Source organism: Oncorhynchus masou, chromosome 15 (genome assembly GCF_036934945.1).
Source record: "Oncorhynchus masou masou isolate Uvic2021 chromosome 15, UVic_Omas_1.1, whole genome shotgun sequence".
In the NCBI taxonomy this organism is placed as follows: Eukaryota; Metazoa; Chordata; class Actinopteri; order Salmoniformes; family Salmonidae; genus Oncorhynchus; species Oncorhynchus masou.
In genome coordinates, this window is record NC_088226.1 from 8681215 (window position 1) to 8698775 (window position 17561).

The 17561-nt window shown below is 41.1% G+C and overlaps 1 protein-coding gene across 7 annotated transcripts in view; it reads left to right on the top strand.

Annotated features, from left to right (window-relative positions):
• LOC135555510 (nuclear factor 1 X-type-like) overlaps positions 1–17561 on the top strand; it is a 122420-nt gene that overhangs the window by 23012 nt on the left and 81847 nt on the right. The window contains exon 1 of one of the 7 annotated variants that reach the window (XM_064988002.1): positions 16768–17551. The exons of the other annotated variants lie outside the window; for them this stretch is intronic. Coding sequence (XP_064844074.1) covers positions 17549–17551 — 3 coding nt within the window. The 5' untranslated portion in view covers positions 16768–17548. Of the gene's footprint in view, positions 1–16767; positions 17552–17561 lie in introns of those variants that run through there. 7 annotated transcript variants of the gene reach the window in all.

Here is a 17561-nt window from a genome sequence, read left to right on the forward strand (position 1 = left end):
ACAGCCTAGCTTCCTCCGACTGCCCCATACTGGGTTCGAACCAGTGATCCTCTGCTTCACAACACACGTGACCGCCATTGACAATTCTCCAAAGGGTTGAGCCACTCAAAAGGTTCCAATTTAATGGCTCCTTCCGCGACATTTCAAGCTAGCCGTGGAGTGAGCTTACAGCACGTTCTTAAAGCCGCTACATTTGCATAGAACATGTTTGAGCCTGAGTGATTAAAGTATATGTTTCAATGAGCATTCAAGGGCAATGTGCATCCATATTTAAAATCTAAAACATTTGCAGCAGCAACTGCTCGAAGTAAAAACAATCATGGAGAAGAGAGTCTGTGTTTGGGCAATACAGTAGGTCGGTTAGCGCTCCAAGCCGTTCTTTTAACTAATGTGAATTGTTATATCCCCCCCCCATCAATCAACACGGTGCATATTTACTGTAACTGAGCTCTATGTATATTTGAGAAAGCCTCTTTATAGCTGGTTGTGTTCTCTCCTTGGAGGCGGAGTGTGATTAAAACAGACAATATAAGCGTATTGTATTTCCTAGGGGACAGGAAGGAATGTGAATGCATCATAACCATATTACTCTAGTTAGGAACTGTTTCTGTTGCCAAGTCAGTGGATACATGGGATACCCTCCCTAACAGTGGCTCTGCACAAACAGACAGAACCCAACCCAACTCCAACCAAAAACAGCCACCAGAAAGATTTCTGCCTCCTCCGAATCCATCTGACATTTTTTGTTGTGAGAGAGAGAAGCATGTCGCTGGTGGGACTTTGGCCGGTACAATCCCTCCACTGTTAAAACAATGCCGCAGTTGTCTTCCATAACCTAATTACTCCCTCCAGGGGGAGAAAGGCAACAGCACAAAATCCCAGAGTTAGGGGTTCTGATCTCCACTCTTAAAGAAAAGGCCTCATTCATTTCCCTCCACCACACAGACGGTCTGTTTTTCATTGGTCTAGGATTGGGTTGAGTTTAATAGTTTAATTACAAACTATCATGATATTGGAGTATAAAAGCTTTGTTTTATTTGGAGTCTGCTCCGTGATCTCTTATGAGAATGAGGAACACTTTCTGTATTACGCCTAGTAAAACTAGTTGGGGTTTTGATTGAGGCCATTTTAACATATCTGACCTCTTGTCCTATGCCCATGTTGTGTTGGAGCTGGAGATTAATCAGGATATCACTGTTATCATGCTCTTGTTGATACAGGCAGACAGATACTGTAAAGGCACACAGAACGAACATGTCTTTTAGGTGCAACTTTTCTGTACAGCAGGTTAGGGAAAAAAATAAAACATTGTTCCCTCTTTGTTTTTCATCACCTCCATCATGTACTAGCACTGGAAGGTTGCTGAAACGTTATTACAGTAATTGAACACAAGGAAGTCTCTACAGGAAGAAGGGAAAGGGATGTGGGCAGTAGCATTTACCAATAGGAAAACAGTGTTCATGTCTCTCACTCCCCACAACATCACCCACCTCCTATTTTACTTATTTGTTTATGCGGACTGAGAAAATCAGAGCTGCCATTGTATGACACATGGCAAGTTTACCATTAGATAGCCTTTTTTGTCAATGTTTATTGCTAACTTAGTCTGCTTAAGGAAGTCTCTGCATTTGGTTATCTGGGGCTTTTCCTTCTACTATGTGGCACAGGCTTATAAACACAGAATAAATGAGTCATCATCTTTACATTCATTGACCAGAAGCCTTTATGAGGATTTCTTTGGTTGACATTGGCATGAATACAATTCATCTGTATATTAGTTCAGCCCCACACAAATTGAGTTTAGTAACATTAGCTTTTTTGCTTCAGTTGTATTTGTTGTCAGTTGGTTCATGTAAATTAAAGGGGTATGCTCTGATGCAGTGAGCGCCGACACAGTATGTCCATGTAGGCCTACTCTATGAACAGGCCACACAAGAAGACCAGACAGTGGTGTGTCTCTGTGAGTGTTTGTGTTAGCCTGAGTTGCTTTCCTGTGCTGTGTGTGGCTGTGTCCGGCGTGTGTGGACCCCGGCCCTCATTGTCGGCATCCTCAACGTTCTTCCGCTCTCGAGGGGACGGCAGCAGAGGAAGCTTAACTTTGCTGACATGAAGGAGGCTCTTCCTTCAGTCTCTCTACTGGTTGATTAACCCTCTCTGTCTACCTGTCTGGGACTAACCACTGGGACTAACCATGAAGCACGTTTGGGGTTCTTATCTCATGTTTGGTTCACTGCAACAACGACAATGAGGACGATAGTACCATTGTTACACAGTTACCATTTTTTTCAGATATATAGACATTATGCTTGAACGTAAATCACATTAATGCACTTTCTTGAACCTCAAAGAGAACATTATTTATTTATTGATTTACATCTATGAAACAAGAAACAAACAAGTACCTGTCTTGAGTATTAAAATTGCTTCGATACTTTCTCCTGGATGATGAAAGGGAATTGAGTCATTATCACGTCAATGACTGCTAGATAATGGTACCTGTGGGTTATGTGAAGCGGCTCTATTTAATATCATCACATGAATCATTTTCATCTCTTCCCTCCATCTCTCTCTCTCTACCCCATTTTAACCTCTCTCTTTCTTTCTTTCTTTCTTTCTTTCTTTCTTTCTTTCTTTCTTTCTTTCTTTCTTTCTTTCTTTCTTTCTTTCTTTCTTTCTTTCTTTCTTTCTTACCTTCTTTCTTTCTTTCTTTTTTCTTTATTTCTGCTCTCTCTCTCTCTCTCTCTCTCTCTCTCTCTCTCTCTCTCTCTCTCTCTCACACACACACACACACACACACACACTTTCTCTCTTTCTCTGTCTTAGCAGAGGCAGTCCTTTATTGGACCTATTGCAGACACACCTACAGGAGTGTCCATGAGCTGCACCTCTATTAAACATACCCCCATTTGTGTAATTTGCCCTCAGCAGCAGTAAAACAAAGTACAGGGTGTTTTGGCCTTACTCAAGAACCGTGCAGGTGTGACTGACTGCGGATCAGCAGGCCTCATGGAGGACTCAGAAGCAAGAGTCTAATTGCTGGTTCTCAGTTTCCTCATGTGAGAGAGAATGGTAGAGAGATAGAAACATAGAGACAGAGGGGGGAGAGAAGGGCACAGACATGGAGGGTGAGACAGTGGGGGTTGTGAGTTTGGGATGGCGGCAAAGCATTTGCATAAAGGACAGGGCAGTGTGCCCGGCTGTGGAAAGGGTTGGCATCACGCCTCACCGACTGGCAGAGGGAAGACTGAAGAGAGAGAGAAAAAAATGAGAGATGGAGAAAGACAGAGGGGGGGGGGGGTAAATTTAGTCAATAGTGCATCCCTTGTTCAGAAAGAGGAGGGCCCTGGCTGTTGGCAGGAGAGCTGGATAAATCTCTAGTTTGATTGTGTGCTAGATTGCCCCTTTATTTCTTTGATTGCAAAGCGTTCAACACTCTGCAAGAGTAGTGTGCTTCCCTGTTTGTGCATGTGTGAGTTTTTTGTTCAAGCCATGATTGTCTCCTCACATGTTTCTCAGTCTATGCTTATATGTAATCAGTACATCTTGCAATTTAGAGTGGCTTGTAAAATGCTAACTCTTCCTAACCCTAAAGCACATTATTAGTAAGTTGTATTATCCTCCATGGGCTCACAGCAGACCCTGGTCCAGACAGTTCTACTGTCTTACCCATACCTAGCCAATGCAATACTAAATGCTAATTTACTGCATAGGCATTAATATATCCTCAAGACAAATGGACCACAGAACAGAGAAGGAGACCGAGCCATTTGCTGGTGGCCTCTCCCTGCCCTCCAATCAAAATACACCCAGTCCAACGTGGACTCCGCCCCCACAGACAACACTCCACGGGTCTGGCTCAATCAGAGAGGACCCCAGAGTCACAATGCTGCAGCCGCACAGGCTGCACTACTGATGATGTCATAATAGTAGAGCGTGAAAGGGACGATTATCTAGCATGGGCTTGTTATTTCTGACTAGCTTGTTACCCATAAAGCCTGTAGTTACGACGGAGACTGTAATGATGCGTCATACTGTACTCTCGGGGCATATGTGTTTTTTAATTACTAGACATCCCTTTGATTTCTTACCCTGCACTGTTTGAAAGTGGAATAAAGCCCTTTAGCTTAGTTAAGCAGCAAGTTAACACATGAACGTGAGATCCCTCTTTTCATGTAGTGTTGAGATTCTGAATCAAAAGGACATGTAGTGGGTTCTTTTTAGACTGTGGAACGTTGTTCAGATCTCTGAGCTCTGGAATGAGTCACAATGTTCATAAAAATTAAAGTTCTCCCAACTACATGAATTGGGCCATAGAGATAACGGTAGGCAATGTGCTATGAATTAAATCAGGCCCTATCAAGTTAAAAAATAATACTTTAGATTTCTGAAAACAACATTGCTTTTTGTGACGGACATATTCAGTGACCTGCCAAGTAAATTGTCATTAGCCATATATTTTAGCCTCGCAGACCATCATTTGTGGGATTGTTACCAGGATTTAAGGAGATGAATTGAGATTTAATTGGTGAATGGAACTGTGGACGTTATTTTCTGTGATGAATACATTTCAATTTTAATTCACAACGCCAGAACTGATTGCTAAACAGTCCTTCCTTTAGTGTAATCATGTCCTCCAGAGGTTCAGTGTTTCTTAATGGAGGCCGACAGCGGCTGGGTAGCTGCGGCCCGTTGACGGCTCTCTGAGGAGATAAACATGTTGTCTGGTGCAGAGTCAGCCAGCCTGTCACAGCACGGCGTGCCGCCAGCACCGTCACTGAAAGCAGGGCGGTGGTTTCCCTATTCAACTAAACATTCTTTCTAGACAGCGGCGTGGGGCTAGGGGGAAGAGGAGGGACAGGAGAGGAGGGGGGGAGGGCATGTGATGAGGTTCAAGTGGAAACCTCAAGTGCTACTACTGCTACCCTCATGAAGGCAGACCTTGTGGTGATATGCCTTGTCCTCTGTACAGGAGCCTTCTCACCGGTTTTAAAGGGTCTACTCACTAGTATGACATCATTAGCCATCATCAGTATTGTTCTTTATGTAAACATACTCATGTGTTGCTAAATTTGTTTAAAATATTTTCCTGCACACCCTGTCAATAATGTCCCATCGTTTCTCTGGAACACGAAACAAGTTTCAGCCTGCATTATAACTAAAGGCAGAATAATATCAATTTGATATCTCTGTACACCATTACAAAAACAAAATGGTTTAGATCATTGGGTTCACCTGGATCTCAATGTTTTCAGAGAGGTTTCAGGTCTTGACATGGCACACAAACATTTTAATGTTAATTCAGGCCGGTGCTGTTAGTTTAATGATCCTTGGCTTGATTTGTTTTTTAAAGCTCAAGATAAATCTTCTGGGGAGTCTATTGGAACCATACCTCGATATCTAACACCGCCTCATGAGTACTCCAGTCAACTATGTGGTAGTGCAGTGTGATATAGATGTCAGTGGTACTATGGAGTGGGCTGGGGAGAGGAGAGGTGGTGGTAGTACTAGCCCCTGCAGCACCGTGGCGTGGCTATGAGGTGACGACCCTGTGTGGGGCTGGAATGTGCCGTTCGTGCCTCCCTCTGATGGCTCCCCGGCCAACCCTGGGCCTGTGAGCACACAGCACCACAAATTGCTTGCAGATTTTTCACACATAGTAACGCGCTGGTTTGTAAACTGAGATAATTACAACGAACGCTAGCGCTGCGCTTCAAAAGCCTTTACTCATCACTTGCTTGCCCACAGAGAGAGTAAGATTGTGGGGAGGGTTTTGCTTTTTTCCCCTTTAGGTCGAATTTTCACTCTCTCCTTATTTTTCTGGTTTAATGGTTAACAGAATTGTCTACGCTGATTACAATGGAGAGTTACGAGGCTGGCACTGTACTCTCACTGTACTAATCACAATGGAAAACACTGGAAGTAAATGGGGGGCTCAGTAGAGCTTTAGCCTATGTCCTCAATCCCGACAGAAATAGATTTTAACCCAGATGCGGCAGCTGATAGTGAGGTATTGGGAGGTGAATGGATGGCACTGTTACTTACAGACATGAATGTGTTAAAACAGAGGATTGACAGGACTTTGGAGGAGATCAACAGGAAAGTAGGGGTGTGGGTGCGTGGGAGAACGTGCTGACTGACAGTGTGCCAGTGTCACTGTTGGCATATGCCGCCTTTGTCCCTTACTCACCTGCACCCTCAGAGCCATGTAGAGACTGAACCCAAGGAGGGCATGCCAACAGGGGAAGGGGCAGACCAGACTGACACACTTACCTGTGGCAGAAGCCAGGCAAGGACACACACCTACTACCCTCTGTGAATGGCAAAACCTGTATGAATGGCAACTTGAGTGTATATGCCACTTTGTGTATATGACGTTCATGTCTGTGGATGTGTTGGTCATTTAAGGTCTATATGTTACATGTACGTAACGGCTCTATGGGTCGTTCTGGCTCTGACAAGGCTTGCTTACTACTTAGGTTGCATGTACATATTTGCACATAAGTCTATGCATATAATTTGGATGTCCCTGAAGTGATGGTGTGTTAGTACACTGGCATGCCTACGTGCCTGGGCTGGCATGGCATCCCCCTGCGGCCATGTGTCTCTCACTCACCCAGGAGCTGCTGCATGTGTCTGCCTGGCCTGGCTGACTAAGCCTCCACTGCCGCCCGCCCTACCTCCTCTCTGTGTGGCCCGGCAGGGTCAGGGTCTGCCAGCATCCAGGGTCAGGGACACTCAGCTGGTCAGGGGAGGACAGCAGTGAGCCACACCAGGCCCACATCTCTCTAATGAAGAGACAGGCTCTCAGGTTATCCAGACAGACCATGGTATAATTGGTCTAATGAGATGAGAATGAGGCCTGTGCTGCTCAGGTATCTTTCTACCATGGTTAATGGATTGTCTGGTTGTCTGACGGAAGACTAAGTTGTTGTTTGTATGGTCAGAAACATTTCAGATTGTTCTATTTGGCAAACACATTTCTGAGACATTTTTATGCATCATCATTGATCGTAGACAATTGTATTCTGTTGTAAAACGTGTAATACTGCAATGCATCTATTATCAAAATATAGACCTATTCGCCTAATGTTGTTAATGTATTCAGTTGAATTGTACATTTTTGAAAATGATTTAGAAATGTCATATAAAAATGCATTTTGGCCAGTATTTTAGGGTCCGCCACTCCTTCGTCAGACGCAATTCTCCTTGGAAAGCCTAATCATTTTAAGCAAGACCATTGTGAAATGATTGCATAGAACACAGTAACGGAAAGTTGATGATTGCATTTTTACCACAATGTTTTATAGAGATTGCAATCGATTTCCTTTACTCTGCTATTGACCTATCCCACTGTGCAAAATCTGGTTGAAAATCTGGTTGAATCAACGTCGTTTCTACGTCATTTCAATAAAATAATGAATTCAATGTGATGACGTTGAATCAACGTGGAAAACTGATTGGATTTGCAAAAAGTAATCAACGTAAGAGAATTTCCTATTTTTTACACCCAACTTTTACCCTACATTTTTGGGGGTTTAATAGACTCTGCTAATGGCCATCTCTAAAGTAGCAGAGGTGTTCATTGGAGACCTCTCCATACCACTCTCACGTCGTGAGAGAAAAACAAACGTTGTGTTTCAAGTGGATGATTCACCATATAGGTATCCAGCAAGTAATGACAATGACACCACTCGTCTGTTCTCAAAGTTAGAGAATAGGCTGCTGCAAACTGTTTGTGCTCACCTCTGCTCTGCGTACAGGGACTCGCACGCCCTGTGGAACAAATCACCCCTTGACATCGCTGTCAATGTTTCCCTAAAGCCAACGAATAAAACCCTTTCTGTATCCGATGCACACAAATGGCACCCAAGTAGGCCTACTAAATGTTTTAAACGAAAAATGGATGGTTGTCAAACGCGTAAATTCGCAAAGGTTTAATTTCACTGTAGTTTACTCAACTTTGTGCTGCCTGCACTCATTGCCTATTCGTTTTCAAAGAACGTTTCATTGCTGTCTTGGTGTAGGTTTGCACTAAATCAGACCATACAGAAAAACGTCTTAACGGCTTAAAGGCTTATTTGAAACTGTTTCAATTTACACTTTTTGTTGGAGTTAATTGGAAAGGAGTGCTTAGACGAGATGTGAGTGTTTTGCTCCCTTTCCCCTAGTCTTGGATATATTGTGTTAAGAACATTTACAAGAAGTTCAGATAATGATTATACAAAAGCAAATTCCACATTATGTCGCTGAACAAATTCTTTAAATGTTTATGCTAATGAAGTTTCTCTTCAGGTTCGTACAAAATTGGGCGAAAATGGAAATTTACATTTGTATTGAAGTTCTGTTTATTCTATTATTGTTAATATTTTGTCACCATAGATTATGCTCATTTGCACACACTGTATATAGACTTTTCTATTGTGATATTGATTGTATGTTTGTTTATTCCATGTGTTGTACTGCTTTGCTTTAACTTGGCCAGGTCGCAGTTGAAAAAGAGGACTTGTTCTCAACTGGCCTACCTGGTTAAATAAAGGTGAAAAAAAATGCTTAACTCATAAAAAATTGCGGATTTGAAGATAACAGCGGAAAAAAGGTTTAGATTTTGAAAAGTGATATGAGTATAAATTATATATTTTAGTTAGGCTATAAAGGAGCACATTCTGGGATTTTAAAGGTGTTTATTGGTTTTTCGATTATTAGCCTTTATCTTTTAAATTTCCCGCTGTATGAAGAAATCAAAATCGAAACCATTTGTTGAAAACATAAGGACTCTTTTTATTATTTTACAACAAATTATTTCATTACCTCCATATTCATTACCTCCATATCATATCTCTAAACCTAAAGGTTTTTCTCTGCCAGTCAATTTGCTGAATATGTTCATATCAACGAAAGTCGCACACTTAGCCTAGACATAGGCCTATACATTTCCTAAGCATTTATACTTATGAATTTCCGTATCAAAATCAAATCAAATCAAATGTTATTGGTCGCCTAGACATATTTAGCAGCTGTATTGCAAGTGTAGCGAAATGCTTGTGTTACTAGCTCCAACAGTGCAGCACTATCTAACAATTCACGATACACACAAATCTAAAAGTAAAATAATGGAATTTAGAAATATCTAAATTTTAAGAACAGCAATGTCGGAGTGGCATTGACGAGAATACAGTAGAATACAGTAAATACATATCCAATGAGTAAAACAGTATGTAAACATTATTAAAGTGACCAGTGTACCATTATTAAAGTGACCAATAGAGTACAGATGCTGGCGTTCCTCAAAATAAGTGAAATGTACAAGCAACACACTTTGAAACAACTTTCTGGATTAAACTTCGGAATACTTATCCAAATTAGGCCTACTGATGTATGAAGAAAATAAACAAGAAATTGGAAAAACTGACACATAGTCCTGACCTAACTAAAACATCATAGAAACTCCCAATCCATGTAGAAAGCCTATATTCTGTCTGAAATAAAACCAGGCATATGTTGTTGTTTTTTATGAAAGAAAATGTACCCTAATTTATACAGCAGTCTAATTTATCCAATCCTGAGTTCAATGTTTCCTGATTTTACATATAGACTTGTGTAGACCTTCTTTTAAAATGCCAGTGAAAGAGTTAATCTGCACTTGGCAGGTCTCCTTCTGTCATCCAGACGCAAAAAGAATCGAGAAATACAAGTCCAAAAGTGTTTCTCCATGGATGTAGTCACGTTGAACATTTTCTGTTATGTTAAACTTGAATGAGGCAACAGGTAGAGTTGCCTATAACACGTGCTATGTGAGTGCAGACTCTTCGCCTCTGCTAAAATATTATATTCGCACAACTTGGAACTAAAGTTTTTGAGTAGGTTAATGGGCTACATTTGGTGTCTATGCTATTGATTAACATGTTTTATGTCATGTTTCTGAATAGGCCTAAATATATAGGCAATTGCTCTCCCATGAAAGGGCACATATCCCAATCAATATTCTCTTGAATTAACAAATCAACACATTTCAACTGGCCTATAAGCACACTGAAGTATTTGCGTACACTATTCCCAACACTTACATATAGTTTTTATTTTTTATTACTTTTATTTAACTAGGCAAGTCAGTTAAGAACAAATTCTTATTTTCAATGACAGCCTAGGAACAGTGGGTTAACTGCCTGTACAGGGGCAGAACGACAGATTTGTACCTTGTCAGCTCAGGGATTTGAACTTGCAACCTTCCGGTTCCTAGTCCAACGCTCTAACCACTAGGCTTCCCTGCCGCCCCAGTTTACTAATGAGTTTGGCCATTCAAGAGATTTTCCATCCGTGAATTAATCACTTTCTATACAGCCTAGGCTAGGCCGAGGCCTATACATATTCATGCAACCAATTGTATTGTAAAATTTAGTAGATTTTAGCCTGCCAGTTTGGATTTTTAGCTACATTTATTTGTAGGTGCTTGGGTTTATTCTGCTATTATTAATTGAAACTGGATTTTACTGACGGTGACAAAGTGGCACAAATGGCTCGCTGGCGGGAGTGCCAAACAGTCTTTCCAGCTCCTTCATTTCCATCGTCCTCTTGGCAGACTCCGATGATGATGTCTTCACTCTTTAAGCATTAATATTGTAAGTGCCGCGTGAGGAAAAAACAGTGGCAGCATATTTAATTGTCTTGGCCAAAGTCTTAACTTCACTATTTTTAATGAGTTTGAAATGCTTTTCAATAGGCTAGATCATCATATTTTGAAATGTAGTCTACTGTGAATATGTGAAATCACTATAGTGGCATTTGGCCTATATCATACCATGGCCTGTCTGCTTGTTGTAACACAAGGCATCGTGGTGTGGTTTGTTAAGAGTTCACGCTGGTCTGTCGGCCTGATGTTTTTCGCGGTCTTTTAGGAACAGTCACGAGCAGCAGGTCTAGGTGGGGTCAAGTCTTCGTTGGATGAGAGCGTGCACACCGCATGTTTCTGCTTCCTGTCAGTCCAGACCTGTTATTGAACATGTTGACAAATAAATTAAATGAGAGACACAAAGGTAACCATTTGAGACACTGGTTGAAAATAGCGATAAAAATGGCAGGGCTAGCTCAAGCAATTCAGCAGGTAGCCTGAGAGGAGCCATTTAGACGTTATTTGAGTGAGTAAATAAATGTAGGCCAATCATGTAAATGAACGAAAATGTCTGTATGATACCACATTTAGCAATTATTGATATCCATAGACTGTACCTTTGCTCATTGGAGAATGTAACATGGTGCCAATGTGAAGGCAGGGGCCTATGCCCTAAGGTTTCAAATGGGTACAATTGCCCTTATTTTAGCACCCCAAAAACGTAATACTTCCAGATCAACTGTAATGTCAATACAATTGTAGAGCACAAGTTCTCCCCTTTCCAACAGAATCAATTACATGACCTAAACACTGCCCGTTTCTGCATAATTCAAGCAGGCAATGAAAGCGTGATAATGAGAAGAAGAGATGTGAGGGAAAATAGCTTTTTTTCACTCGATCTGTCCAACTTATCACCTTATCGCCTCTAAAATTTAAATAAAACACTATAAAGAGTTTATATAATGTGTCATTGCATACCTATTTGAAGGTTTGTGTCGAATTAGAATCGGGTTTTTAGGGCGGTGCTAAAGTGATCTTAGAAGTAAACAGGGGCTTTGATGATTGCATGCAATGATGACACAAAAAATACCCTTACCCGTCACTGTCCATTTCTTGTTTTTAAAGGATGAGAGAAGTGCTACACCTGGTGGAGAGAGATTGTAAGACAGAAATAGTTGCTTTATGCGTGTTGTAAATTACGACATGACACGTCTAGATGTAATGGAAGGTCCGTTTTTTCAACTTTTCTCCAATACTATAGAGTAGAGGTTGACCGATTAATCGGAATGGCTGATTAATTAGGGCCGATTTCAAGTTTTCATAACAATCGGAAATCGGTATTTTTGGGCGCCGATTTTTTTTAGAATATTTTATACATTTTTTTATTTTTAAATATACCTTTATTTAACTAGGCAAGTCAGTTAAGAACACATTCTTATTTTCAATGACGGCCTAGGATGACAGCCTAGGTGGGTTAACTGCCTCGTTCAGGTGCAGAATGACAGATTTTCACTTTGTCAGCTCAGGGGAACCAATCTTGCACCCTTAGAGTTAACTTGTCCAAGGCAATAACGACCTGCCTCTCTCTCGTTGCACTCCACAAGGAGACTGCCTGTTACGCGAATGCAGTAAGCCAAGGTAAGTGGCTAGCTAGCATTAAACTTATCTTATAAAAAACAATCAATCATAATCACTAGTTAACTACACATGGTTGATGATATTACTAGATATTATCTAGCGTGTCCTGCGTTGCATATAATCTGACTGAGCATACAAGCATACAAGTATCTAAGTATCTGACTGAGTGGTGGTAGGCAGAAGCAGGCGCATAAACATTAATTCAAACAGCACTTTTGTGAGTTTTGCCAGCTGCTCTTCGTTGTGCGTCAAGCATTGAGCTGTTTATGACTTCAAGCCTATCAACTCCCGAGATGAGGCTGGTGTAACCGAAGTGAAATGGCTAGCTAGTTAACGCGCGCTAATAGCGTTTCAAACGTCACTCGCTCTGAGCCTTCTAGTAGTTGTTCCCCTTGCTCTGCATGGGTAACGCTGCTTCGATGGTGGCTGTTGTCGTTGTGTTGCTGGTTTGAGCCCAGGGAGGAGCGAGGAGAGGGACGGAAGCTATACTGTTACACTGGTAATACTAAAGTGCCTATAAGAACATCCAATTGTCAAAGGTTAATGAAATACAAATGGTATAGAGGGAAATAGTCCTATAATTCATATAATAACTACAACCTAAAACTTCTTACCTGGGAATATTGAAGACTCATGTTAAAAGGAACCACCAGCTTTCATACGTTCTCATGTTCTGAGCAAAAAAAACCTGAAACGTTAGCTTTCTTACATAGCACATATTGCACTTTTACTTTCTTCTCCAACACTTTGTTTTTGCATTATTTTAACCAAATTGAACATGTTTCATTATTTACTTGAGGCAAAATTGATTTTATTGATGTATTATATTATGTTAAAATAAGTGTTCATTCAGTATTGTTGTAATTGTCATTATTACAAATACATTTAAAAAAATCATCCGATTAATCGGTATTGGCTTTTTTGGTCCTTCAATAATCGGTATCGGTATCAGCATTGAAAAATCATAATTGGTCGACCTCTACTATAGAGCCATTACCATGTCGATCAACGCTTGAATAGAAACCTAGTTCACACTCCTGATTTTGAAGTCAACACAGTCGCCATAGTCCCATTATTTTCCTTTGTAGCCTCGTTTGAATGTTGCGGTTGTGCACATTTTTATGGAATGGGGTGAGTTGGCAATTTCTCGCATTGAATAGCCTTCATTTCTCAGAACAAGAATAGACTGATGAGTTTCAGAAGAAAGATCTTTGTTTCTGGCCATTTTGAGCCTGTAATCGGGAGTTGTTGAGAGTATTCTTCTCTTTTCAGCAGTAGGTATATGTTTTCCAAGCTGAACATTATTCCTGCGATTGTATTTTGAAATGTGCAAAAGGCAAACCTACAGCCGCAACCAGCCATAGAAATATAATCCATATATGGCTGTTCTCATTCAAGTCAGGACTGGAAGCTATTGCTAATTTATCCATGAGTTTAACAGTCAAATTGCCAGAGTAAGAGGTTCCGAAACCCTTCTATGTCTATGGCCACAATGCAGCAAGCTGCATATTTGGCACGTATGCTGCACAAACTGCGACCTTCCCGATTGTAGACATACAGAAAACTGCCAAAATAATGGAAACGCTTGAGTAAATGAGGGATACAAAGTATATGTTATGGTGTGCAGTGCATTTTCCTGGCATGGTTTAGGTCCACTTGTAGAATCTATCCCAAAGCGCATTGAAACTGTTCTGGCAACTCTTTGTGGCCTAACACCCTTTTAAGACATGTTATGTTGGTGTTTCCTTTATTTTGGCAGTTACCTGTATGTGCTTGTGTTAACACTTTATACACTGTTATTTTATAGAAACTATTGATCCTCTATGGCTAAATTATGCTCTCTGGTGTATTTTGAATATTGAGAGTGGACCCAGCCCCTGACTCATACACTTGACCAGTCACATTTATTTATTATGCAGTTTATTTGTATTTCTTTTACTAATCAGTTACCCAATCAAGTCAGGGCCCCCCAGTTACCCACGTGGGCCCCCTACGTGCTGTGATTGATTTACTTTGAAGATATACCATAAATCACCAACACAGATTTGCGCTGCCTACTTTATTAAGAGTCTGAAAATAGGACTTGCTTATTTTTTATAGAGAGGTGAGGTAGGCTGCAGTTTTCAAAATTCCGCTACTAAAGAGAGAAATGCATTGGGAGCATTGGCTTGCTGGCATAATTGATTACTGAATAACAAAACAAGAGATGGAGATACTGAAGATATGTAGGAAAGGAATATAGCTAATTACTGAGGGTTTATTTGTTGTTGTATGTGGGTAGGTAGGAGATCATCATTGAAACAGAGCACTGCTGATATTGAAGGTTGTACACCTTAAAGGACAAGTGCAGTAAACAAATAATCAGTGTTTTATATATATATTTCCACAATATGTGGAATAATACTGTGAAATTGTGAAAATAATGATAATGCCCTTTTAAGTGTAAGAACTGTTTGGTGAGATAGAGTTTTGGCCTGCAATGTGACATCACCTGGCGGTAAAATAGTTAATAGTCCAATAACAAACCCACTAGGCACAGACGTCAACTCAACGTCTATTCCACGTTGGTTCAACATAATTTCATTCAAATGGAATGGCAACAATGTTGATTCAATCAGTGTGTGCCCAGTGTGAAGACAGTTACGAACCTCTCTGCCAATAATAGCTAGTTTTCAGTTTTCCGCTCCTCACTCGCAGGCAGCCCTAGCAAAATTATTGCATGAGAAATTGCTCTTTGCTAAGAAGCAATTGAAAAACATTTTTTTTTTACCATTTTAATTGATAACAATCACAGTAATGTACTTGATATAATATTCAGATAAAAACGGCTTCATTGGACTTTGAAAACCACATCACAGTTTTGAATGTGGGATATTTGCATGATTAAATTGTATCTGCTGTAGTGCTTCATAGGATGATTATGGTTTTAACAAAAAATTTGCAGGTAGTCTACTTTGCTTAGGTCCCTGTACTGGAAACCACTCCTTTCTTTCATGAAGGCCTAAACCGTTATTGTCTTGATTTCCAGATAGTGTCTCATCTTTTGTTCTCCCTGTATCAATATCCTGTTATTTTTGTGTGTGTGTGAGTCTTTGTATTTTATGCACGTATGCAGGTACATTTGCTCACCACTCTCTCTCTTTCTCTCTCTCGCTCTGTCTCTCTCTCTCTCTCACAGACACAGACTCAGACACAGACTCACACACACTCACCCTATAAAGTATGTGTATCTTCAATTGAAATGTTCCTCTTATTTTAATGTCAGTTTTGTCTGTCTTTTGTTAGATGCTCATCGTGTTCTGCAACAATGGGTATTAGAGAAAGCAACAGAAATTGAACAGAAACCCAGGGATATATTGTCCTTTATTGTGCATTGTGACAGTTGATGGGTGTGAGCCAGACCATCTTGAAGCCAACTACTAAATGCTGGTGTGATGCTGTCTTCATCATTCTAAGATTAAGCAGAAATAGTGCATGATACTGCAGCATATTAACTAAAGATTAGATTATATCGGTAGTACAGAGTGAGCGTGCACTAATACAAATGTGTTTTTACATCATCTTTGTTGCAAATGGTGGACCAGAAATAGAGACGTTCTTCCATTTTACGGCAATTATGAACCCTGCAAACTCAACCCAAAGAACAATAAGACATCCACTCATTCAGACCGTTACAGATGCCTCTGCAAACTGTCCAGCAATTGTAGAAGAAAGAGATGCATCATGGAGGCAAGGCACTCATTATTAATCACAAACATGGACGACACAGCCATTGGAGGCTTTTGAGAAATCAAGCTCAATGATTTATCTGCAGACTCTCCTATTTTTGGACTGGTGTTGATAAGATTGGTCTGAAAGCGCCATAGCGACAGTTGTACCGGAACAGTACCCATTTCCCACCATTGTATTTCTCGTTTGCCTATTCGATATGTTGGTGTTCCTCCTTTTACCCTCCGTAAGACATGCAGTGTACTGTATATGCTTTGGTTTTAAAGCACCCAGCGTTACATTGATGCATCTTCTCTCAGGGTGGGAAAAAGGGTGGGTTTGTTTCCCCCTCTTTGTTCCTGTGGTAAATCCAAGACCAGCTGCCGGTTGTGGGGTCTGGTGGGATTTTGGAGCTGTGTGTTTTCTCTTGCCATCCTGTGCCAAGGTGGCGTTACGCAAGCAGAAAGAGAGGGTGGGGGTAGTGAGATGAGGCAATGGCGGCCATACTGGAGATGGAAGCAGACTCAAGGTAGCTAGGATTGGTGTACGAGAAATACATGTCCCCTGAACTTTGCCTATGTGTCAGATAGGAACTTGGCGATTTGGCAAAGTGTGCACTGTCGGACAGGACTGCGTACACTCTTTCTCTCCCGCTCTCCCTCTCTCGCTCTCCCTCTCCCATTCTCTCTCCGGCTCTCTCCCTCTCTTTGCCACTAACCCCCCCTCCTTTCTCCTTTCCCTCCCTTTCAGCTCTTGAAGCTAACGCATTGGCTGGGCTACAGGCATCTTGTTGCCAAATAGGTGGGCCCTACTCGTGTTGGCAAAGGCTCAAGCAATGGTTAGGGAAAGAACGCGGAGAGGACGAGAGACGGCGAGAGAGAAACAGAGAGAGAAAGAGAGAGAGTTGGAGAGAAAAGGGGAAAAAAGAAGCAGCACTCGGCTTTGCCAGCGGTCGTACGCGCTCGTCCAACATTGATTCGGTTCTCTCCTTTTTTTCCTATTCTGTGCTCTGCACTCCCCAGCCCCCCCGCCTGTGTGTGTCTCTCTGAGTCGTACACGGGGCCCACAGATCTGAGCAAACACCACTACCAATTACGCTTTGCCAAGGATTTTTTTTTGCTTTATTTCCTCCTTTTTTGGGGGGGGAAGCGCAAAAGAAGAGTGTTTATTTTAAGTGTGTCTATTCCAGTTGTTATATTTAGATAATTTTTGTTCTTAAATACCATTCACTATTTATTTTTTTAACCATATTTCCATTATTTCTCAATGTTAGTTTTCTTCTCTTTAAATTGGGGTATTTTGTCTTTCCCAGATTTAACCAGCGATCCTTTGCGGCATTACGCTGTGACCCCCAGAACACCCGGGGGGGTATCTTGTTTTGTTTAACTTTGTTCCACTGCTTACTGTGGACAACTGGAGATTCCTGAGATCTTCTGCTAATTATCTTTTTTACCCTCAAGTTTTTTTAATCTGCACAGTTTTTACACCCTGTTAAACCAGCACTTGCTGTACATTTGTGAGTGCGGGGAAAAAAGTGGTGTTGGAGAATTCTTTTTCATTTTGAACGTTGTGCCAAATTTATGATGAGAGTGCAAAATGGTAACTACCA